Source organism: Poeciliopsis prolifica, unplaced genomic scaffold (genome assembly GCF_027474105.1).
Source record: "Poeciliopsis prolifica strain line A6 unplaced genomic scaffold, Auburn_PproV2 SCAFFOLD064, whole genome shotgun sequence".
NCBI classification, from domain to species: Eukaryota; Metazoa; Chordata; class Actinopteri; order Cyprinodontiformes; family Poeciliidae; genus Poeciliopsis; species Poeciliopsis prolifica.
In genome coordinates, this window is record NW_026562439.1 from 111,275 (window position 1) to 136,763 (window position 25,489).

General features: G+C 40.8%; 2 protein-coding genes and 1 long non-coding RNA gene across 6 annotated transcripts in view; 1 reads left to right on the forward strand and 2 right to left on the reverse strand.

The window, feature by feature from the left end:
* The window catches only part of LOC129351086 (uncharacterized), a 59,609-nt gene extending 54,867 nt beyond the window's left edge, over nt 1-4,742 (forward strand). The window contains exon 4 of the long non-coding RNA XR_008604692.1: nt 4,715-4,742. This is a non-coding gene — a long non-coding RNA (uncharacterized LOC129351086). The remainder of the gene's footprint in view (nt 1-4,714) is intronic.
* The window catches only part of LOC129351085 (endophilin-A1-like), a 34,486-nt gene extending 26,362 nt beyond the window's left edge, over nt 1-8,124 (reverse strand). For all 4 annotated transcript variants that reach the window (XM_055019875.1, XM_055019874.1, XM_055019873.1 and 1 more), the window contains exon 1: nt 7,925-8,124. In XM_055019875.1, coding sequence (XP_054875850.1) covers nt 7,925-7,969 — 45 coding nt within the window. In that variant the 5' untranslated portion in view covers nt 7,970-8,124. The remainder of the gene's footprint in view (nt 1-7,924) is intronic.
* A 9,637-nt stretch (nt 8,125-17,761) lies between these two features.
* Nucleotides 17,762-25,489, reverse strand: part of LOC129351121 (centlein-like) — a 101,709-nt gene continuing 93,981 nt past the window's right edge. The window contains 1 exon segment of the mRNA XM_055019921.1: nt 17,762-19,472. Within this exon segment, the coding sequence (XP_054875896.1) occupies nt 19,362-19,472 (111 nt within the window). The 3' untranslated portion in view covers nt 17,762-19,361.

The following is a 25,489-nucleotide window of genomic DNA, read 5'->3' on the forward strand; positions in this document are numbered from 1 at the left end:
GTCTATTGTTAGCAAACGATTAATTACACGTGTCATGGCCGACCTCCTGCAGCTGATGGTTTCCCCAGCATTGAGTCATCGCTCATCCCTCCTGCAGTGGTTGATGCTCAGAATGTGAAATATATAAGCAGTGAATAAAACATCAACCTCGGCCTGAATACTGATGCTAACAGAGAGGAAAACCTGCAGAAAATAAAGAGCAGCTTCTTCTTCTTCTTTTTGTTTTTTTGTGGTCAAACCAAACAGAAACCTCCCCAGATCGTTCGCTAAGACGGATCTTTAAATATGACACTGGTTAAACATTCGTCCTCTGAACGCGACATTAAATGAATTTACTCCTTCGCTGCTCTCACTCAAAACATGCCGACAGCATCAAACCACAGGAGGAGCTAATAATAGGACCAATTCAGGCTCCGTCTGTCTTTAAGCCCCCAGAAAAACACGGAAAACTTGATGCACCAGAAAACCTCTTTGAAACGGATCCTGCAAAAATAAAACCCCGTGTTCAACTTGGTTTCACAAAAATTACAGCGTTATCTGCTGAGTATTCACCCCTTAATCTTTAACATTTGCTTCCAGACAGCCAGACTTTGACACAATGGTTTTAGACTTTTCTTTCACAGAAGCAACTTAGACTTGATTAAATCCTCTCTCCCACCAACTGAGCCTGGATCCACAGAAGCAAATTAAGCTTTTTGAGAGTCTGAAGCTCAGAGACGCTTCATTCCTCATCCTGGCCAATCAGTTGCTCCCTGCTGCTTTGTTTGAACGCGACAGTTTCAGCCTCAGGCGTGAGATCGATCTTTTAGCTTCTCCTAAATTAATTTCTCCAGAAAAAAAAAGTTCTCTCTCTCTCTCTTTTTAATAAAAATGTCTGGAAAAGATTAAAAAATATGAATTTGATGTTTTGAGAGCATCTTCATGTTCTCCTTGTGACACATGGTTGAAGTTAGTAGAAGTTGATGCTAAAGTGCTAAGTATTATATTGCTTTAGCGCGTTGGCATTAGCAGAACTTATAATTAGCACAGCTAACTTTTGATTTTATTTAGTGATGCTTACCACTGGATATTCCCACGAATAGAAATGCTAATTTCCATCCAGCATCACTTTTAGTCTTTTGGTGAAAAAGTATCATCCATAAACCTCTCATGAATTCTCATAAAAGATGTTGAGCTAATGACAGCAGCTGAAAGGCTGTTAAAAACGATCTACATATGCTGATACTGCCACCGCCGTGCCTTACACCCAGACGTTGCCACCATAACGATAAACCTACATGACCTCCTTACAGAATGTCTGTCCTTAAAATGTCTCTGTAACAGGAAGCACAACCGGCTCTTTACCAACCAGAATCCAGAGGTATCTACATCGACAGCCGTTTCCAAACTGGTTCTTTCCTGACTGAGTAAAGGGGAGTTCAGGCCTGCAGCTCTTCTGCTGGACCCCATCCAGTGTAGTTTTACTGCAGTGCTGCAGTTAGACTCGCCCTGACTGCTACAGTTTGCAGAAAACAGCATTCACTTCTTTGATTTGGTGTTTAAGAATCTGTAAAATCTGTAAAACTGGGGCTCAAACTGGAGCCCATAGTTTAAATGCTTCCAAGTTCCCAGTTTGATCATTTTTCTGACCTTCTCAGTGATGGGATGGAAATATGTTTTTAAGAAAAATGACCTGATGGATGAGTCTGAGCTGCACAACTAAAATGGAAAAAGTTCACAGCAAAAACATAAAATCAAGAATTTTTGTTCTAGTTTCTTCTGAAAATACCTGAAAGCTTTTGAAATAAGACAAAACTAACTTATGAGTAACTTTTCAGTGATGAATAGGAAGCTGCAGTACACAACGTTTGTATTTATATGTTTTTGTTAGTTGTCATTATGACAGAATCTGTGAATAGATTAATCTCCTCTGCCTTCTCCCAGTGCTCCCAGTACCTCCTCCAGAAATACACTAGTCAGAAACAAACAACCAGTGCTAAGGCTAGTTAGCAAAGCCACCGATGACGGCGGATAAACGTTTTTTCTATAATGGTAAGTTGTTTCACTGCCAATAGCACATTTAGCAGCGACTACATTAGGGTGATTGACAGCGCTGAGACCCTTCTCCTGGCTGTTGCTTTGACAGAAGCGAAGCATTTCTTCAGATGGCAGTTCAAGAAGGATTTATTTCCATAGATTATCTGACAAAAAGTATGATGAGTTTTAAAAACATGTTTTTGTAAAAGTTACATTCTGCATCTTTATGTCAATAATTCCTTAATATTGATGAAAGATTAGTAGTTCCACTTTTAACTAGCACTTTTTCCATCAATATTAAGGAATTGTTGCCTGAAAACAAGCCCTCATATGTTGCAGAAGTTACTTGTTGGTTAGTTTTGTAGATATTTGCACTAGAAACTGGATAAAAACACTTAATAAAACTCTGAATTTCTGCTGTTTTTCTTGATTGCAACATTTTGAGTCATGTTTTAGGAATGATGCAATAATTCATGAGCTAGAGAACTCATGAATTAAAAGTGTTCTGATTTTACTCTCCAGCAGCAGAGAGAGATTTCTGGAAGGTTGTGCAGGAGCGTAAATCCCTGGAGATCCTCTGATCCTCTCGCTCTTTAAATCCTTCCTACCTGCTCCTGCCTGCTTCTCATCTTCTCCTTATCTCACTTCTCGGCTCGTAGCGCCGCTCTTGGTCCTTCCCGCCCATCTGTTATCTCCCAGCTGGATGCGTTCCACTCTGCACTGCAGTGGCCCCAGCAACGATCCAGCCTGGATGAGTCACACACTCGCAATCTGCCGCCCCGCAGGCCGCGGCCACATCCAGGGACGCCGCCGCCGCCCCGGGGGTCGCGTGGACACACACCCATCCACATTTAGACCAACATGTCCAATAGAAACCGCTTTTCCCACAAATCAATGAGAAAACAGGACCAATAAATCAAGATTTAAATATTTAAGGAGACTTTAGCTGATTTGCTTTTAAAGGAGCTTCTGAAGGAATTAAAAAGCTGCTGATGTTAGTATTCAGTGCACATCGTGGGAAAGCTTGTGTCAAACCTCGGCTCAGTGGAAAACATAAGATCACTGCAGCAGGAGCTCTTCACAGAAATAAAGATGTGCCTCATGTCTGCAGACAGGTGTGTGTCCCAGCAGCCAATCACACTCCTACAGGTAGCAGCCGGGTCCAGACGGCTCGTTTGGTTCCGCGGGTCACATAAAGAAACGGCTACAAAAACACTCTATTCTCTGCAAAAACTCCAAATCTCACCAAATACTTCTGCTCTAGTAAAAATAATACAGCTGAATAAGACGAAAATAACTTATAGATAACCTTCTAGCAAGATATATTAGCTAATAATCAATTAATTAATAATCTGCTAGCTCCTCTGGCAGATTATTTCACTTTGACATGAGAAACATGTCCTGTTTAATGTGAATTTATCTGTCAATGGAACTAGAACTTTTTCATCAATATTAAGGAATGAATTACTTAAAACAGGATCTTACATCTTGCTTAGTTACTTGTAAGTTTACATTTCTTATTTCTGCTGAACAAAGATATTTGCACCATAAGCTAGACTAAGGTTTTGTGTTTCTGCGGTGAAACCAGATCACAAGATTGAGAAAATGAGGAGAGATTTGTTTTGAATTAGCAGTAAATCACCAAATCAATGAGTCTGGCGCAATCATTTAATCTCTGAAAGACAACGGTCGGTAATGAAGAGGAAAACATGCGGCCATATGGAGTCCACTTGCTGCCAAGAATGATGCTCAAAACAGAATCACACAAGACTGGGAGGAGGATTTAAACAGAACCGGGAATTTAATTAGCTAAGCATGATTGATCAATTTCATCAACTCTAAAAATTCTATTGTAATTTTATTTCATTTTTAATAAAATAGCATCTGAATGCTAAACAAGTAGCAGCAGCACAGATGCTAATGCTAACGTGAGCGTCTACAATCCACACTGGAAAGGTGAATAAAGCTTTATGATGGTTGAAGAATGTGAAATTTATGAGTTTGAAAAGTTGAAAATGTTTCACTATTGAAACTCAAAATTTGAGTCATTTGGCAGAAATTTACTCCAGGTTTTCCTTTGGCCTTAACATGTTTTCGTATCGCAAAACTACAACTCTATTCTCGAAATAAAGTTGTAATTTTTTTATCTTTTAATTTTCTCATCATCTTCTTATGATGAGAAAATGACTAAAGCGTCTAAAACCTTATTTCTCCTGCATGTTTGTGCTGCTCAGTAAAGTTTCCAGCAGAAATCCATTTGGAGGATCAGAATCCTGATTCCGCCATGTTGGATTCTGTTTCCTGGAAAATATTTTCAAGAAGAAGAAGCTGCAGCTGAATGTGTCCTTGGATTGGCAGCCTGAGGAGAGCATTCTGTCGTGTGTGTGTGTGTGTGTGTGTGTGTGTGTGTGTGTGTGTGTGTGTGTGTGTGTGTAATGAATGGGGGTTGGTAACGTTTGAGGAGCAGATTGCAGGAGAAACCAAAAAGAAAACGCACATCGCTGCTCTCTGAATGCACTAAATCTCCCAGACAGAAGCAGACATGAAGCTGCAGAGAAACATCTGCAGGGCCGACAGGCGACCATTAACACAATCTGTGCTGCTATCCGACGCCTCCTCCGGTTTCCACAACCAGCTCTTTGTTCAAAGTGAGAAATTACTTGCAAATGTTTGGATTTATTTCTGCTCCTTATTTCAGGCTTCAGCACAACAAAACCTTCTGAGAAATGTTTCACAGCTTCAGTCTGGAGCCGTTTTCTTCCTGAAGCCTCAGGAGAGAAAGACCTGCAGACGCGTTGATCAGTGGCGAGATCTCCAGGTTCAGGTTGAGCCGCTCAGCCGGGATGGAGCAGACGGCCATTTGTAAACGTGCTGAAGCGGAGGAGTGTGTGTGACTCAACCGGGAGGCGTTTGGCTCGTGTCGGCCCGAAGCCGACCGTCAGCGCCGCTCTGACTCACCAGGACCGAATCAGAACCGCCCCGCAGAGAATCAGCAGCCCCAGAAACGGATCACAGCCGCAAGCAGAGATCTGCCACTGTCACTAAGATCTGCTATAGGAGGGCAGAGATGCTGGTCAGCTGTGCAAAAGTCTTAAATCGCTTTAGTTTTGCTCCATTTTCCTTCCAAGACGTCAAACTGCCTTAATTTATGCTGAATTCACACGGGCCCAGTTTAGTCCGCTTTAATTGAAGTCCAGTCCGTTTGTCTAAAACGTCCGGTTCGTTTGGGGACGTTTTGGACCATCAAACTCTGATGCAGACCAAAACAATGAATCTGCTCTGCCGACAAACCTGGGTCGGTTTTATTGAAGTGAACTCTGGAGCAGTTCCAATGCTCATCTGAACGCCAAGTGGTCTGGAGACTGATCTAAAAGCAGGAAGTGGACCACAGTGCAGGGCATTCTGGGTAAATGCAGCCAAAACAACTGTAAAAGTTACTCTCTAATGGGTTGTGATGTCTGGTCCGCCTAAAAATCTTGGTGTGTTTTTACATTCGATAAACTCTATTTGATTTTGGACCAAGTTGCCATATTTGTTACATTTCCAGCTATTGCGGTTTGTTTTTTCACTGCACTCAGTTGAACCAACCAAACGCTTTGAAAAACCTGTTCCCCTCCTCACCTGTGGGGGCGCTGCACCACAAACCACTGAAGGAAATGACATGAAAACCTCTGAAGAAGACACTGAGCACAACTTCCTGCTTTACAAAATGGAAAATGGAGCAATGCTGAATTTTAGTGGCTGGAGGATTTTTCTGTTCCGTCTTTGGTAAAAGATTGAAGAGCCATTTCTCACACAAACGCGTTTGTTTTGGTTGCATTTACCCAGAATTCCCTTTGCTGTAGTCCACTTCCTGTTTTGACATCGAACCACATCAGGGTTCACTCCAACCAGGAAATGACTAAAGTGCAACGCCGGTCATTTTTTGCTATGATTACGCATCTAATCTGGACTAGATTATTCTGCACAGGTTGCAGAATATTTAAAACCAAATGTGTGACTCGCAAAAACTTTATTTGATTTGTGAAACTTCAGTAGGGCTTTTTTTTCCATGTACATAACATTGCAACCTCTCCAGCTGCAAACCAACCCTTTGATTTGTGAAACTTAAATTAAGGGCCATATTAGCACTTTAAAAAAATGTGAACCAGATCACAGTGAAGATGTTAAAAATAAGTGAAAACAGAAAACTAAAAAAGTATATAACAACAAATAATGCAAATAGGAGCTTCACAAATCAAAAACCGTTTTTAAATATTCTGCAGTCAGTGCAGCACAATCAGTCCAGGTTTGAAGCGACTTTTCCAAATGCAGGAAACAGCTGAAAGTGCAAGGAATTCTGGGTAAATGCAACCTAAACATAAACATGTGAGTCTGTAGTCTTTTTCCGGAGACAAAAGAAAAACCGACAACCGCTAAAATCTAACACTGCTCCATTTTCATTCAGCTTTGTGAAGCAGGAAGTTGCTTTTTTCTAAATCCTAGAAAACTTAGCAAGAGCAAAAAGTTTAAACACAATTATCTCTAATACTGAACAAATGTGTGCAAACTTCTGAATATGAAAGGAATAAAATCTCTAAAAAATGTTCCTGCTAACTGTCAGACATTTAGAAATAATTTTGGTGATTCTAACTGAAAAGTTTGGCCTGATTTACTTCAGTGAGTTGTTTCCACCTGAGCTGAATCCAGCAGCTGAATTACTTTCCCAGCTCAGGTTCTGCTAATGAACAATTCATTTGATTCAGACCGGTTGGACGTGGGAAACGTATAAAACATGCAGGCCACCATCGCGTCCAGCTCCACTTCAACGTTATAGTCTAAACTTTAAAGGAAAATCAATGTGAGAAGCTTTGGAGCAAATTTTTGTAGAACTTCACATCTTTCTGCCCAAAGTGCTGAATAAAAACAAGACAAAGAATAACAGTCAAGACGTAAAACAATGTTGCATAAAATCAAATCAGCTCTGTTGCTTCGTATTTTCAGCTGTTTGCCAATTGCTAATGTTTAGCCGTATGAAGCTTACCAGAAATCTCCTGCACTGCTAACAACAATCCTTCACTGCATAGAGAGAAGAGCCTAGACAACCAAGATGCTAATGCTAATGCTAACCAACACAGACTGAATGGCTTTTTTCACTTCCTTCACTGCCAATGCTAAAGCTGCAGGCAGCCTACAAAAACCAGCAGCATCTTTCACAACATCTTCTGCTTGCTGATTGGTCCAGTTAAGATTCTTCTGGCTATAATCCAAGTGAAAGGGAGAAATCCCAGATGGAGCAGAGAAAGGAGATTAGAATGGAGCAGAATTGCATAAGAAAGCAGCGGCCAGGCTAACAAATTACTACCAAATTATGGTTTTTATTTTTTGATTTGACATCTTAATCTGAGTAAAAAAAAATCATCCAAAAAAAAAAAAAAAAAAGACTGCAGATAGTGTAGATCTATGGCAGCTAGAGATGGTTGTGAGCAGTGCAGCTGGAGGAATCCTCCTCTTCATCTGATAACAGCGGAATCATGAGGATGCTGCGCGTTTAGAGGGCGCAGAGGTCACGTCGCGCATCTGCAGGGGCGCAGCAGCGGATTTCCGCACTTTTTGATTGCGTAACATTCCGGGAGTTCCCGCTGTGGTTGGCCGCAGGGAACATCTTCCCGCCGCTGCCAGGAGCCGCAGCTCCGGAGGTTCTTCTGGGCGGAATGTCATCTGAAGGGTACCGGGAGGAACCGACGTCCCTGAAAGCACCGCCTGACGCACCGAACCGGGATCACGACCAGCGGAATGTCCTCGAACCAGCAGCGGAATCAGCGAATGAATGACTGTTTTTGGCGCAATGCTGCAGCGGATTGATCCCGCATATCCCGCACCGCACTGATGGCCCCGCGGCGCAGCACAGGACGTCTTGTCCTCTTACCTGAGTGGCTTTGTGGAATTGCTTCTTCAGTCCCGCCACAGACATGACTGCAACGCGGTGGTTCTGGTCGGGAATCGGCTCTGAGGACGGGAATCTGCTGGCTCCGAACCGGATCTGGCGGGTTGCGTGAGGGCTGCGTGAGTCGTGGCGAACCCCGGTCTACGCTGGTCTTCTCCTCAGGGATCTCCTGTGTGGGAGAGGCTGAGTAAAGCCCCGATCAGCCCATTGGACGCTGAAGCCACATGTCTGGAGACGGAGCTGACGTCGGAGCATGCTCGCTTTAAAGCGGCAGCAGGGTCGGAACCGAGCGGCACCAGAACTCCTGACTGGGAGTGAGGACTGTAATGACCAGCATGAGGCAGGGAAACACCAGCTGGTTGTACTGGGAGGCCGCTGGGAGCCTCCAGATGATGACGACTGGTGAAGCCTCAGCTGCAGCACCTTGGACAGCGACAGTCCGCTGCAGGAGGAAACAGAAAACTTTGCTGCAGCTTCGTGCAAAAGATATTTAAATTTATTCTGTTCATCAGAAAACCACTGACAGAAAAGCCAAAGAAGCTGCATGGAAATATATTAAAGCTGCAGTATTTAACTTTTATAAACCTTTACATATTTATTAAAACTGTCTCTATGTTGTGACAATGAGACAGATAATCTGTAAAAACATCAATCTTCTCCATGAGCCGCTATTGTGTCTGAAGAAATGCAAAAACAACCAGGAGGAGGGTCTTAGTGCTGTCAATCATTCTCATGTATTCACTCCTCAATTTGCTAATGGAGGAGAACAAAGCCACCTCCTAGCCTGAGCTTTCACAACAGGCTACGCTAGCTGCAGCGTAGCAGAGAGCTGGGGATGAGCAGCACCACACATGATTGATTGACAGCATTAAGATCCACCTCCTGGTTCTGATTGGTTGTTTTTAGTTTGCGCTTGAAGAAAACAATATTTTTCACAGTCTGTCTCATACGGTCACAATAAAATGTTTTCTGTATTCTCTCTATTCTCTTGAAATGAAATATTAAATATATATTTTCACCCTGTCTGACTATCTTACTGTCATACAGCTGGTTGGTATAGAAACTGGTTGGTATAGAAAATGACGAGTAAAAATTAGAAGTGAAAATACGTGTAATGTATATTTGGATTAAACAAGTTTCATCTTCTTCCTATTCCATTTCAACGTGGATGTAGAGGTTTTGGCTTTTATGATATATGTGTACTAAATATACTAAATATATGTAAATAATTATTAACATTTTTCTGACATTTCACATGTTTTAAATAAATATTTTTATTTTGACTTCATGTAATCTGGTATCTTACAGACTAAACTGATGATTTGAATGATAAAGTCTTTAAAACACAACTGTAATCTTGAAGGTTTTAGAGTCTAGATGGCCGCATATAAACATCTGGCGGCCTGGATTTGGCCCACAGGCCTTCAGTTTGACACGTAAATGAGTAATTATTATATCAACAGAAAAAAAGTCACATTTAACTCAAAAGACAGGAAGATTCATTACAAAATAAAAGCCCGAGCTGCATTTTACCTGTTTTATTTAAAAAGGTGTTTTACAAATAAAAAGAAAAAAGTCAAATGTTTTTTTCTGCAACTGCTTTTCTCAGAAGGTTCCACCAGATGACGGTGGCGCCATCTAGTGGAGACCTTCCATATGCAGCTCTATAACAAAAAGTTCAAAACATTTAGTATGAAAAAAGAAACAATATGGAGGTTATAGAAAAGATGATTTGGAGGAAATTGTGTTTACAGAAATGTTAAGTAGTCATTTGGTAAGATACTGCCTCTTTAGTTTCTCCATCAGGGAAAATGTTTTCTAGAAAAACAGAAAAAAATAAATAAATAAAAAATTAAAGAAAGCACAGTAAATGGGGTTGTATTATTACCTCAGTGTAAAACATACAATGAGACACAAAACCACCTCAATGCAATTTTGAAAATTCTTAAGTTTATTTAGAAATATAAAAGATGTTTATTTAAACAATATTTTCATTATATTTTTTAACATAACATTTTTCAGTTTACAATTTGAATCTTATATAGAAATCTAGTTTTATCAAAATACAATTTACAACAAATAAATGTTAATAATTAGACTAATTTCTGTTTAAATTAAGTTGAGAAGAAACAAACTAAATGCAAAAAAATATTTAAAAATTTTGCTTCACAAAATTAAAAATGATGATCAAATTATTACGTTTTATTAACATAAATTTTAGTGTCTGAAGGAATTGTGGAGCTTGTCTAGACAGGAACAGAAAAGAAAAAAGTTTGTTTTAAAAGCTTCAAAATGATTGGTTTTATTTTGAAGGTCTGGTTTCCGTCGTCTCCTGTCGGTCCAGTCTGAGCAGCGACTTCTGATGCTTTGGCTCCATCTAGTGGTGAAATACGATGTTGCACACAAAAACCGGTCAGTACAAACTGGAAACCAAACCTCCAGAAACAATAAAAATTAAAATTCAAGTGAAAGTTTAGTTGGGCCAGTTTATTTCAGGAGAAATCAGACAAACGGATCTTAAACTTTAATGTGCAAATAAAAGTGTTTCCAATCTGTTGAGTCAATTTTACCTGGTCAGGTAAAAACAGCATAAAACTGGAGCTTCCTGTTGCTGCACTGCAAAACATCTGAAGATGATTAAACTTTGAAAATGCAAGTAAAAACTAAAATAGTTTTGGTTTTAACTCAGAAATTAAAGTTTATAAAGTTGATTAAACAAATTTTCTAAACTTTTTTTTCCTGAATTCCAATTCAATCGTGAATAACTTAATATTGTAATTCAAACCAAATAATTGCACTTATTTTTAGTTTGAAGAATTAATTTCTTTTGTTTGAACTGGATGAACAAAATGTTTCATCTATTAAATTATTTCAGTAAGCTTCACACTGAAGTCTGCTTGGAAACAGTTTTTATATAAATTTCAGCAAAACTGATATAAATTAATTATGCTGTGATTATATTGGTAATTTTTTGTTGCACAGTTGATGGACAGTAAGTTTGTTTGAGTTTGTAAATACACTGGGGCAGGTTGATCTTTAAAGATCTCTGGGACATTTATTTATACCTTTAAAGGGCAGCATGATGTGTTTTCCAGGTACAAAATGCCTCATATAAAAAATATGAGTTAAAAGAAATTTGACTTGGAATTGGGCCACCGTGTCTTTAAGAAGCTCCTGCTCCTTCTGAAGCTCCACCTTCATGACGTCATCGATATCTAAATCCACCAGGTGTTTTGCTCAGCTGAATGGAGGTTAAAGGATTTCTCAAACATGCATGAAATAATCAAAGCAGCACTGATGAGGAAATAACATTAAAACATGATTTAAAGCTCAAAAAAGTTAAGTTTACATAATCCTCCCTCTTTAACATCATAGCTGTACAAACATTTGACACCATTTTTGTCTGATTTGAAGGTCGGTTCTGATCGGGTTCTGTTGCACAACGCCGTGTTAAACATTGAGCCCGACAACCTTCTGGGCTTCCCAGCAACAAATCGTGACGTTGCCTCATAACTCAGAGCCGAAGCAGCACCTTCAGGCGGTTCTGAAGCCTTTCAACACGGCCGGCGGCGCCGGTCCGGGCCCGTCCTGCTGCCACTCCAGCCGTGACCTTTTGGGTTGCAGTGCGCTGATGCCTGACGGAGTCGCTGGAGGATCGCTCTTCCAGCTGAACAAAAGCTGTCATCCATGGAGTTTTGATAAATTTGGAGGATTCAGAACAGACAGAATGTTTCTGCACATCTCTTCTGTCGGCGATAAAATAATCAATAGATGACTTTGTGCCGGTTCCTCCAGTGGAAACGCTGAGCTCATGTTTGACAGATGAAGTGGTGATTGGGAGGTCTGCCTTTTATTCCCCACATTTCCTGTTTCAGACATCTGACAGACGAGCGTTTTTGATCAATTCAAACTAAAGCAGCTCTGCGCTGAAAGCCAGAGTTAGTTTTCTGAAATGAACTTTCCTTCCTGACTTTCTAAAAGTTTGTTTTATCAAAAGTTCCTCAAATGTTTTTCTGCCAACTCTGGATTCATTTCCAGCCGTTTATTTGACCATTTCAGAGGAATAATTATCGAAAGGATTCGAAACTCAAACCGATGTTTTCTTCTTCTGCAGAAAACCGAACAATAAATGAATTTTACATTTGATATTTAGTACATAATCAAACTTCTGACCTTTAGGCACATTTGTGGTTTTTCTTTTCAATTATTTTAATAAAATCTGGGACAGAATTTAGATAAACTTTAAAAACATATTTGCAGGATGAAAACATAGAACAACAAAAAGTTATTTGTCTTGTTTTCTAAATAAAATAAAGTTTAATAAAGTTTTAATAAGGTTTTTACCTGCTCCAGTAAATCTATACCAGCTCATAAAGGGTTAATCCTGCAGGTTTTGCCCAAGATTATTCGCTGCTGGGGTCATTTTTCCTCTTCGTGTCTGAGCCAAATGAATGAGCGATTATTTGACCGCAGCTTCTGTTCGATTATGCATAAACAGTAAAAACACAAAATCTTGCCTGGTGACTTTTCAGCAAGAAATATGAGCCTGTTCAAGTCAATAATTCCTTAATATTGATTTTTAAAAGTGCTAGCTTCACCCGGCAGACTGTTTCAATTGCAACATGGGAAAAATGTCTTGTTATGAAATTATCTGCCAGTGGAACAAATACTTTTTCATCAATATTAAGGTATTATTGACTTAAAACAAGATCCCACATCTTGCTGAAAAGTCACTTAAAGTTAGTTTCTGTAGAAACTCGACCAAATTTACTTGGTTTGTGTTTTTTCAAAGCTCGTCTTTAATCTTTGGGATCAATAAAGTATTTCTGACCTGAATGTCAGTAATTACATTCTGAACCATTTGCTTGAAGATTGTGAAGTTTTAATGTTTTCTAGGAAGATTACCTAGCAACACAACTATTCTCTTATTTCCATTCATTTCTGAGTGTTTATATGTTTCTGTAATATTTGCAGAATCTGATAGGAAAAAAAAAGTCCTGACCCGGCAGGAAACGGGGTCATTTGTCATCGGCTTGCTGTGGCACCAGAGACGCCTGGCCAGCACACACCCGGCTGTGATAACGTGTCTGTGTGTTTGGTAAGGTCCGTGGATCCCCACTCCACTCAAACATGCTAATATACCTGTGCTCTGCTCTAATTGGTCCCAGTGATGCCCGGCCTGCTCCACCTGCGTTCGCTGAAGCCTCCAGTCGGTTCTGCAGCCGGGGCCCCTGCCAGAGTGTGCGAGCATGCAGCTCTAATGTTATGCAAACAAACACTCCGGTTGTTTGGCACTTGGAGCTCCTCGCCCTGCCACGCTGGAAGAAAGGGAGAAGGTAAGTGGGGGAAATGGAGGAAGGAATCTTGAATTCATTAGCGTGATTACCTGAGGTGTGCTACTGTATGGGGGGTAATCTGCCAGCCCGCTTCATAGCCTGCAAACTTCAGCCAGTCTGCTAATGAGCGCTTGGAAAAGTTAGTCAAGGTGGAGAGGTGCTTTGAGGGCCTCGGCCCCCAGACTGAGGAGGAATTATACGGAGTGAAGCAGAAAACAATGGATGGCTGCCTGCGATGGAGCAGACAGGACAAATGAAGACTGATACGGCTTAAACGCTTTATTTGTTAAACGGTACAACAGAAAACCCAGCAGGTTCGATCTGAATGCTTAGACAAATTACACACTGAAAAAGAATTTGGTCTGGTTTCTACTGCAAATACCTTCAATACACCTGAAACAAGACAAAACCAACTCAGTTTTGTTAATCAGAAGTAACTTTTCAGAACGATAGGAGCTTGTCTTTTGTCAATAATATTGTTGTAAATGTTCAGTAACTCTTGATTTGATGGGCCGTGCAGAAGAAACATGCAGCAGTCTCCTAAACCACAGGTGTCAGACGAGCTGCTTCTCCTCAAGGCGCAGCAGCTTCTGTACCTGCAGCCGATCGGACTTTAAGAATGGAAGAGCAGGTCCATTAGTATCGGTTTGTTCTGCCCAACAGTGTCTGGAGCCTCTCATGCCATTTGTTGTGGTTGCTTTAAATTTTATCACATTACTATTTTTCTAGTGTTCATGGAGGCTAGTCAACTATTTCTCCAAAATCTAACCGACTAGCAGCAGTGGACCCGGCTTTGGACCCGGCTTTAGACCCGGTTTTGGACCCGGTTTTGGACCCAGTTTTGGACCCGGTTTTGGACCCGGCTTTGGACCGGTTTTGTTAAAAACTTTAACAAAACAGGTTTTTTATTCAGTAGGTAGAGAATACAGAAATTTCACTCCAGAGTAGAAATACTTCATAGGAAAATTGCTGAAGTAAAAGTAAAACGTGCAGCACAGTAAAAATATTCCTAAAAGTAGTTTCAAGAAAAAATGTCTCTAGTAAATGTAACTAATTACTGCACATAATTTTTGTGAACAAACATCGGAGATAATCTATGCGACGACAGAGGAAGTCGCACTGAAAGATGCTTTAGAAATCCTGTAATTCTCATTTTATCCCTTTTTCCTCCCAGTGTGGCTTTGGACAAACTTTGGACACTTCATGAGCAGAAAAACCTGACGTATAGCGATACTGTTAGATTCCCCTGTTCTTTGCTCTGTGCCTCTACTTTATCACACAACATCAAAACAGCGCTGGGTTCCCAGGAGAGGCCGGCCTTTTTATCTGCTCCCCAGCTTCCCACGGCGGGCCGCATCCACCTATAATCTACTGCCGTTTCATGTCTGGAGCAGCGCAGAGAGGATGAGGGACGTGTTCAAGTGAAGATCAATGAGGTTGTGTACACAGCATATGCGCATCTGAAGAGTCAAATTCCTTTTTTTCTTTCTGAGGTGCCATCTGATCTAATATTAAAGAACATAATAAATAGATGCATCCACCGGTCAGGTAATAAATATTGCTAGGATGGAAAACAGAGAGATTTCCGTCATCCGCAGAGAAACAGCTTCTGTCTTTTGTTACTGAGCCGCCTCTCAGAGGACAGGCAATGAAAACAGTAAACATCCTGCATTATAGATTCGTCAAAAACACATTTGGCTGTTTGTCACAAGCACCTTGTTGTTTAAGGCAGTGCCAAGTGTCTGTGCCTGGAAAAATCAAAGCCCACCGATGTATTGGCAGCAGAAGCTGGAGAGTGAAACTGTGTCAGGGAAGAGAGGGGAATCCCCCCAGCGGCTGCTTCCATCCGCTCCACATCTGGCTGCTGAAACCTGCAGCGACTCTCTGCTCTCAAGGAGCAGAAAAACAAATCTTAGGTTGTTCTCTTTGCGTCCCACCCAAGTGGCACGCACTCCAACCAGACAAAGGGATCGCATCTGGAACATTCCCCTGCAGGAATCCCCGTGAAAACGATGGATCACAGTCAGATTTTAGAGCCAGAGAAACACAAATAAATCAATCCCAGGCTGCAGTTCCAGTGTTGTTAAAACAGACTTCTCTGAGTCACAAACTCTGAAGCAGGAGGGGATTGCATGGCTGACAGATTGTTTAGAAATCCTTCATGTTAATGGAGAAATGTCTAAAGGTGGTGTGGCCTCAGTTTTCTTTTGATCATGGACGTAAACATGAGCACCGATTCCTCCTCACACACACAAAAACTGTCGGGAACAAACTTTTTACAGAATTATTAAACAATTGTTGTTGTTTGTGAGCATAAAGTTCATCAGGAAAGACAGACATTTCTGCCACTGTTGTATTTTTTTTTCCTGAAAGTTGATGCGACTTTTTAGGGCCAAAAAACTGCCTGTAGTTTTTAGGGGCAGCATTTTGTATTTTCCAGGCACATCGTGTCACAATTAACAATGTCAATTACAGTTGTTGTAAAAATGCTGTATATTTTCAAAAACATCTTGAAATTGGGCCTCTGTCTCTTTAAAAGCTCCCGCTCTTTCTAAAACTCCACCTTCAGGAAGTCATCTCAACATGGCTCCGCTATCAACCCTTTAACATGATTTTATCAGCGTTGCTCTGAGACGTAGCTCAGCAGTTTCAGCAGGTGTTTGCTAATAGTTGCCGGCTAGTTTGAAGGAGCTGAGTGGGAGGACTGTTCTGTGAGGTAGAAGCTCGTTTGCTTGGAACCTGCATCTTATGGGAGGAGTTGCACACAGGAGGCGGAGCTAGAACCAACCAGGCGTTTTGTTTAGCTGATGCCATGGAGATTTAAGGATTCCTCAAACACGTGTAAAATAATCCAAACGAGACTCCAGGTTTGTTTCTGATGAGGGAATAACATTATAACATAAAGTTAAAAAAGAAGTTGATTTGACTTTATACTGCCCCTGTAAAACAAAGCAAGCAGCGCATTGGTGGGTCTGTCAAAACAAACTGCTGATAAATTCTCTCAGACATTAATACAATAAACGATAATATTGTTTTCAACTAATGTAATTCAGGAACACATTCTGAAAGATAAGTTCCAATGAACATTTAACACTGAAACAGGAAGACATTTTAAATATTCAAAATAAATAAAATAACAAATGAAAAAAAAAAAACTGAGACTAAAGCACCAAACTGAAGACTGTCGTCATCCAGAAAAAAGAAAAAAACAACACCATGATAAAAACCTGACCACAAACCTGACAAAACGGAGGGGGATGAAATGACTGATTGTGTTGGAATGAATTAAAGGGGAAACTTTGCATCTGGAGCTGCTGATCAAAGTGGTTCCCACAGAAAATCTGCCTTAACGAGAGCGATGCAAGGAAAGAAAGGAGGAAGACGAGGAGAAGGAAAGAAGAAGATGACATCCCACTCTTACGCAGAAAAAGAGATGAATCCTGTATGTCGCCTGCTGCATGTGTGTGTGCGTGCGTGCGTGTGCGTGCGTGTGTGTTGTGGGCGGGTCGAAGGGCGTTTTAACGTCTTCACTGTGGGAGCGTCGGAGGCGAGGCCAGGTTAATTAAACCCAGGGGAGCATCAGCCGAGGGGGCGCGTTTGAATGTGTCACAGAAAAGCAGGAGCGTAACAGCCAAGGCCGGATGGCGAAATGTGTCGACGTCGCATTTTACACCGAAAGGAAGCGAGCGGCGGCGCAGACGGAGATCGGATCGCTCCAACTTATTAATGTTTGTCATCAGAGCGCGATACGCTGGAGGACAGGACTGGAAAACAGGCTGAAGAGTTTCTTTCATGGGACAAATATTGACAATAGTCGGCTCCTGGGTATTGGAGGAAAGATGCAAACTATGTTAATGAATGGTAATTAACCGCCGGGGTTCGTGTCTTCTGTATCCCGGCTAAATTGGTCCCCGAGTTGCAGCTGAAGACAGTCCTGGCCTAATCCTTTATTATAAAAAGATAAAGGAAAACGACATCATTAGCATATATTTGGGAAGAGAAGTGGGGGTGGGATTAAAAAGTGGAATTATTTCTTTTTAATTCCTGAACACAGGATTTTAAACAAATAAAAAAAAAAGACGGTGAGAAAGTGGAAGAAAGGAAAAGGAGGAAAGCAACTCAAGGACAGAGGAGAGCGGTGTCGGGATTTAATATTCAAAAGGAATAATAATAAGGTAGGGAAACAGGAGCAGATAAAAGAGATTTGAAGCGGCTCCCTTTAACAAAGCCCTGCTCTGTATGTGTGAATGACGTCACCAGCAGGGGGCGCTTGTCAGGAGGCCTGCAGAGCGCCAGGGGTCACCAGGGGTCACCAGCGACTCCAACCGGCTGGAAACAACAAAACACGCTCAGAAAAACATCATTTCAGAATAAAACCATCTGAACATATCCTTCAAAAATACATCAAAATGTATTTACGCCTTCTTAAGACGTTAGAAATGCAGAAATATTTGACTTTACACATTTGGTAAAAATGCATAAAAAGCATGAAAAACCGTTTAATTTTAATGAAATAATAAAACCGAATCAATGAAAAAAGTCGCATATTAAGATGTTTGTATTCTAAATGTTTCCTACAGGAATAAACATAAAATGTTTATCTATATTAATATTTACCTGTCCACCAGAGGCAGTGAGGAAGATGAGATAATAAAGACAAATGATGCACAAACTGGAGTCTTGAGGTCAAAACAACTGGAAACGTAAAACCGTTCCTGTCCTACCATCACAAAAATAAAACTACAGAAATAAGTATGTTGAAGTTGGAAATAGATCAGAAGAGACTAAAAGCTATGACTGAAAATTAGGGCCATACTAAAAATCTGATAAAATTATCAGAACAATGAAAAAATTACAAAAACAAAGTGATGACATAACAAGAATAAAGTTGTAATATTTTGAGAATAAAGTCATAAGTGTTATGATAAAACTGACTTTATTCTCATATTGTAATATAATAATACATTTATTTGACAATGCCTTTCAAAGCACTCCAGGTCACCGGATGAGAAATAGAAACAATAAAATGGAAACTAAAAGGCATTAACTCATCTTTATTCTTGTAATTTCACTGTTTATTTTCTCAGCATGGCCCTGATGCTCAGTCAGACGTAACTGATGTGTGAAACAATCAAAAAACAAACATGAAAAAGCAGCTTGCATCCATTGTTAGCAGGGTGGAGGATCTGTGATCCTGTGGGCTCATTTCTCAATTAAGACATCGTTGAATATTGGAACAATAAAAATTCAGCAGAAAACGGCTTGCCGCTTTATTACGATGATAACCTCATTTCCAGAGACTTTTTTGTTGAATTATTCAGACATTTCCAACGTGAGTTAATGGCTCTGGAACAAAAATGATTAATTTTACACTGCAAAAACACAAAGCGTATTTTTATAACATACAGGATCCTGATTAATGTCAATAATTACTTAATATTAGTTCCACTGGCAGATTATCTCCCAATGGAACTTTTTCATCAATATTAAGTAATTATTGACTTAAAACTTTCTTGTAAGTTTGGTGTTATTTTAAGTGTACTAAGATACTTAGAATTAGACTGAAATATGTGGTTAGATTTGGTTTTTGCAGTGTAAGGCATTTTGCTTGACTTTGCCAAGGTTACCAACAGATCTGAGTTTCAAAATGTCCTTTTGGCTCCAGCAGCTCCAGGCCTTCAGCAGTCGGATGAAATAAAGGGAAAGGAAGCAGAAGGTTCATAAAGGTGTAAGTTAAAGATCAGCGTAAGCGTCTGCCATGTCCCCCCCTCCGAGTTCAGGACTGCACCGTAAATTAGTTTGGCTCCGAGGGGCCCCGCCTGACAGCCGGAGCGCGCTGAGCGCTAACACAGATGTCGAAGGCTCATTTACTAAAGTCGGGGTGCGAGTCGGAGGCCCGGAGTGAGTCGACAGCTTTCCTTCTTCTTCTTTTTTTCCACAAATATTGGTCCTGCTGCCGCGGCTCCGTGTGGCTCGGGCCGGCCAGCGCAGAGCAGGAACCGGGCGGGAAAGTCGGGAGAAGAGGCTGGTGGAGGGGGCGAAAGAGGAGAGGATGACAGTTTTCCCGGCCTCAGCCCGGGGAGTCAGGGTTTTTCGCTGACTGGTGCTGCGAGCGCGGCCAGCTCTTCTGTCAGCACTTTCCTCTCCTTCATCTTCACGCGCACAGCCTCCATTAGCTGGCCGGCAGAGGGGATCTGCAGGGGAGAGAAAAAGGTTAGAGGAGGAAAAGCAGGAAAACACATCAATGCAACACTTTAAAAAAAAAACTTTTCAGACGTCCTGTTTGCTGTTTGGTGGAACCAGAGGAACCACATGGATCCAGAGTTCGTGTCAGACTTCACAGCCTTTCACAGCGTCTGTGTCTGATTTATGGCAGTATGTGTTCCTGAACATGCAATCAGTCGTTATTCATCCTTCATTTCCAGTTTCACACAAAAACTCGGAGGGAAAGAAGGGAACCTGGAGGCAGATGCTTACACCTACCTACAGGCGACGATGCGTCAAACTCAATCCAGCTTCTTCACTGCAAAAAACAAAATCCTAAAAAGTATTTTTGATCTAGTTTCTAGTGCAAAGATCTTACACTTTTATTACCTCACCTAATCTATCGTACAGATGATTATCTTCAGCAAGAGGTAGGCGCTAGTTTCAAGTAAACCATTTCTTAAAGCAGCAGTATTGTGTGAAAACCTGTTCTTTGAGCTTTACAAACCTGCTGTATTGTTACTCCCTCATGGAAATCGTACCTGCAGTTTTACCTGGGCTCTGTTTGAGAAATCCTTTAATCTCCATGGCAACCATTGAGCTGTATCTCCGTGGCAACAAACGCCTGGGTGAACCTCGTTGAGGCGCAACTCCTCCTCAGAGCTGCAGCTTCCACACGTTACGCCTCACATGTTGCTCCCCCATTCGACTCCTTCAGACTAGCAAGCAGCAATTAGCAAACACCTCGTGGACGTGCGTCTGCTGAGCTCATCATAAAAACTGCTTTTCAGTGCAACGCTGGTAAAAACGCAGTCTAACAGTTGGTAGAGGCGGCTTGTTGTTTCAAACACAGCAGGAGTTCCTTAAAGCGACAGAGGCCTAATTCCAAGGTGTTAAATTACAAAGTCAAATTCATTTTAAGTTACATCTGATGTAAATAACATTTTTATAACAATTGAAGTTAACATATTTACTTGATTATATTAAATGGCCCCATATGCTTGGAAAACATACAGTCCTGCCCCTTTCATATTAATAAAAGAATTACCAGATTGACTATGAGATTATTTAACTTTTTTATTTATAAGGAATTACTTACTTAAAACAAGTTTCCATTTTGGTAGAAAAGTTACGTTTAAGTTAATTTTGTCTCATTTGAATGTACTAAGATATTTGCACTAGAAACTAGACCAAAAATTCTGAGTAAGACTTTTTGTTTCTGCAGCTTTCAGTTGTGTGCTTAAATAGTATTTTGTCAAATTGAATAAATTATCGGCTTACTGCAAAATCGCATCAATCAGTTGCCCCAGTTTTCTGTAATTCTGCATTTGCGGAAATTCACAAGAGACCCACACATAATTTTATAGTAACTAGTGAGATTAGTACAAATCGCCCCCCAAAAAAACACTAACAAAAAACCCAACAGATTTAAGTGGTGACCTCCAACCTGCAGGTGGCAGCATTTCTTACTTCTACTGCAGAGATGCGTCAGCCTCACCATGTTGAGCCGCAGTTTGTGATCAATATCACGTGGAACAGAAACTCACATTTATTGTCATACACAAGCACAAATAAAGCCAAATTACGTGTAAATATTTCTAAATTAGCACCACAAAAATCTGATTCTGATTGCAAAAAAATAAATTTAAGGAGTCCTTTTCAAATGCAGACAGCTATTTATTCATATTTGAACTGTTAACGGGTTTTATTAATAAATTCTGCCACAATTCTGGGAACATTTATGATTTTGATACGACCCAAAATGAAAATGAGACTTTCCCTCAGATGGACCGAAAGGTAAAAATCAACCCTTTAACTGCAGAAACATGCAGAAAGCCTGTTGGCTTTCCTTCCCGGACCTGAGGACGGGCGTCTTCCCTGGAAGACTATCGTTCTTTAACAGAAGCGCCTGCAGGCATGACTGGGAACACTGGGAACGCTTAGAGGATTGTTTGTTATGTGAATCACTGGTTGGTGTCAATAGTGGGGAGACGGGAGGACAACTGATGTCCTCTGAATCATGCATGAAGCGAGGAATTAAACATGAAGACGCGTCCTGTGTGTCTGCATGGTTGGAATAAAAGCATTAAAATGTTTATGAGTCCCGATCGCCCCGTTTTCAACTGAAACCTTGACAGTAGCGACTGCAAAAAACGCAAAAATCTCTCCAAATTTCTAGTGCAAATAACTTAATACACTTGAAATAAGATAAAACTGACTTAAAGACAACCTGATGTGGTCGTTTGTGTAAGTAAATAATTCCTGAAGAAGTTTTAGTTCCATAACATCGTAAAAATGTTTTCCCATTGGAACTAGCACCTTTTCAGCAATATTAAGGAACTATAGACTCAATATTTTGCTGAAAGTTTATTTATAAGTTAGTTTTGTCCTACTTCAAGTGCACCAACATGTTTGCAATAGAAACTTAGAAACTAGAACAAAAATATTTGGTAAAAATTTGGAAAACATAAGATTCAACACAGTTCTGTTGGACTCAACAAAAAAAAAACTGTATTTTCTGTTGGATCCACAGCAGTAAAAATTTTACTCTACAGTGAAAACGTAACAAAACCTTTGAGATGTCTTTGCCTGGATCATTATGGATCATGATCTTCTCGTGGAACAAAGCAACGTACAGCTGAGCGATCAGAAACTTGGTTCATTTCCGATGTGCCTGTGGAGTGAGACCTGGGTTTAGACCCTCACAGACAGTCTTTATTGAAAGTAACAGCATCAGGAAACAGGAGGCCTTTTGTGCCAGGAAGTAGCATGCATTTGTGCAGCAGGGAGTTCGCACAAGGAAACGCGGCGCTGCTCCTCAGAGAGCGTCAACACCCGAAGTAACTGCTGAGACATCGCGCTTCGCTGCCGTCCTCCAGGGAGGACGCACTCTCTGTCGGCTGCACACGTTTCCTAATCAGCTAATTGCACTTAGAGCCACTAACTATGCAAACAAACCCACTAAAATAGAGACAGAGCCACAACACGAGGCTCAGAGGGACAGGAAAGTGGGAGACGGGATCATTAAAAGTCCCAGCAAGGGAATACGTGTAAACAACACAAACAGGTAAACATGATCTAGATAAACTTCACATGTGAATTTACGCCAAAAAAAACGATATCAAAGAAATTCAACTCTTCTTACAGTCATCTTGAGTCTTTTTAACGTCCTTTTTGTTTAATATATGAGCTCCTACAGCTGTTGTTTCAGATACAGGATCCTGTCCGCAGAGATGGGCAGAAATTAGTTACATTTACTTCAGTATCTTTATTACGCTGTATTCTTTCATTATGATTTATTTCTACTCTTACTTGAGTTAAATGTCTGCATTTTCTACCCACCAAAAGAAAAACAAACATGTTTAAACCGAAAATTCATGAGACACACGCCTGTAGTTTTTGCTAAACTTTCATAAGTTTCCTATTGAAAGAAACTGATTTGAAAACATTTTCTTTTGCTTGATTTTGTCATTTTTGTTACTTAAATGAATTATTGTCATTTTGGGTTTTAAAATACCCAAATTTCCACTTTAACTTTATATTTTAGTCCATCTGATTATGTAATTTTTATATATTAATTTGATCAGTCACTTTTAAACAATTTTTTACTGTAGTTAAATTTTTTGTTACTTTATTTAGTAATTTTATGATGAAAAGCACTTCGAACTGCCTTGTTGCTGAAATGTGATATACAAATAAACCTGATTGATTGATAGATTGTTCAGATGTGGCAGCTAAAGTCAGTTTTAACTCTTTTTAAGAGACATTTTTCACTAGGAGGACAGAGTTTGTTTCCGCTGTTTGTTTTGTACTCATGCATAAGAGCCATTTAAACATTACCAGCCAGCCTCGCTTTGGTTTCCAGGTATTCTGTTATTATTGAATTTCATCATTTATTCTTCTCCTGTTTAAACCTCAAACACGACCAAGGCTGCAGCAGAAGAGCTGAACCCCTCTGACCCCGAAAGGGACAGGAATGACTCGGAGCCGCTTTCATCTGACTGCCACGCTGGCAGGGGACTGATACCCTGCAGGATGGTTGGAGGTGAGCTCTGATGCAGCTGCTCTACCGAGTCCCCTGGGCTGCTAAAGGCGCCGTTAAGAACTGGCACTAATGTTATGCTACAGTTGATTTAGCCGGGCCCTTGTCCCCTTTGGCAGAACTAACACTAGAACCAGCAGTAAGCAACACAACCCCTGTTTTGCGAGAGACCCTGTCCCCCTTGGCAATGCTACATTAGCTACTGTAGCACTAAGCCATGTTAACTCACATCTATTACTATTCAACAGGCCCTGCAGAGGAGACCTTTTCTTCTCTCTAGGTTTGATTTCATGAGCATCTTTTCAGCGAACTGGCACACAAACCCACCAACACATATACGTGTGTGTGTGTGTGTGTGTGTGTGTATTACATCTATTTATACATGAGGCAAGATTGCTGATGTTGACGACAGCTATGAATACCTTGGGAAGCCTCGGGCGGATGGAAACCATAAAAAGGCCACAGAACAGTGAGCCATGACAAAGTACCTGAAAAGACTAAGGGAGGACCTGAAGGAACCGCCGAACAGTGAAAACAAAAGCTATCAACATGTTCGGCCTGGCAGTCATCAGATACACCACTGGTGAATTAGCCAGAGAGAGAAGCTGCGGACACCAAGGCGGGAAAGCATCAGCAGCGAACAGAGAGTTTCAGGTGAAGTGCTGAACCGGGAGACCGCAAGCCGAGTGGAAGAAACTCCAACTATTGTCTTTGGATCTGAAGAGGAACGATCTAGAGTCAACTTCAATTATTACAGCTAGAAACCGAAGATTAGGCCTGAAATCTGGGTTACTTATAAACTCTGACCTGAACTTTCAGAGTCACACAAAGACAGTTACAAACCTGGGCTTCTATCACCTGAAGAACATTTCCAGGATTAAAGCATTAATCTCCCAGATCCGGAGAAACACTGATTACTGCAGCAGTGTCTTCCCAGGTCTGACTAAAAAATAAAATAAATGCAGCTGATCCAGAACGCCACTGGCCTGTGTAGCTCAGAATAGACTTTAAAATACTGTAGTCAGCTTCAATGCACGTGAAATCCGGAACAAACTTCCGGAAAACTGCAAAACAGTCGAAACATGGGATTCCTTTAAATCAAGACTAAAAACCCACCTGGTTAGAGTTGCTTTTGGACCATAATAGGTGAAACATTGACCAACATTTTGATGAGTCACGATGGCAGTCGACAAAATAAAATGTGTACTGCTTGAGTGTTGGAGGTCTTTGTGTTTAAAGCACTTTAAACTGCCTTGCTGCTGAAATGTTCTATGCAGATAAAATTGATTGAACTTGATCGAGTATTTTAAAATGCACATAAACTCTGAAGGAAATGCGGCTAATGATGGACCCAAACACTCAGCAATATCAACGAGTACGAACGTGTGAAGCAAACACCTGTAGCTTACGTACCTAATATGCAAAAATGTATTTCTGTATAAAATAACGACTCCCTACGTCTAGGCCTGCTGCCATGTCGTTGCGTGTGTGTGTGGGTGTGTGTCAGGACCAGAACAGGAGCTGCAAGCAAAAAGGTGTTTTTATGAGCCAATTAAATGACACCACCATGCTATAGCCCGGGGCACACCTGAAGGCAAGCAGCAGCTCAAAGTTGCAGCACTCCAGTGACCTTTGTGTGATAGTGGCATTACGCACAAGAACTTCTCTTTTCTCTCTTTTTTTACATAAAGGATCGATCATCCCAGCTATTTTGTGCTTTCCCTCTGAACAGGTGAGCTCAATTATCTCCAACAGCCCAATTTGTAAGTCATTGAAGCGATGGTGTCGGGCAGATGGATCCAACTGGGGAGGGAGATGCAGAAGGGACATCTGAATGTAATCTGCACATATTGTCCTTACAGCTACCAACCAGCTGACATCCTGCATCGTGCTGGTGGGCATTTGTTGTATTTCCATTTATATTTACTTTTATGGTAAGAATTTTGATGAATCAGCATCATTATA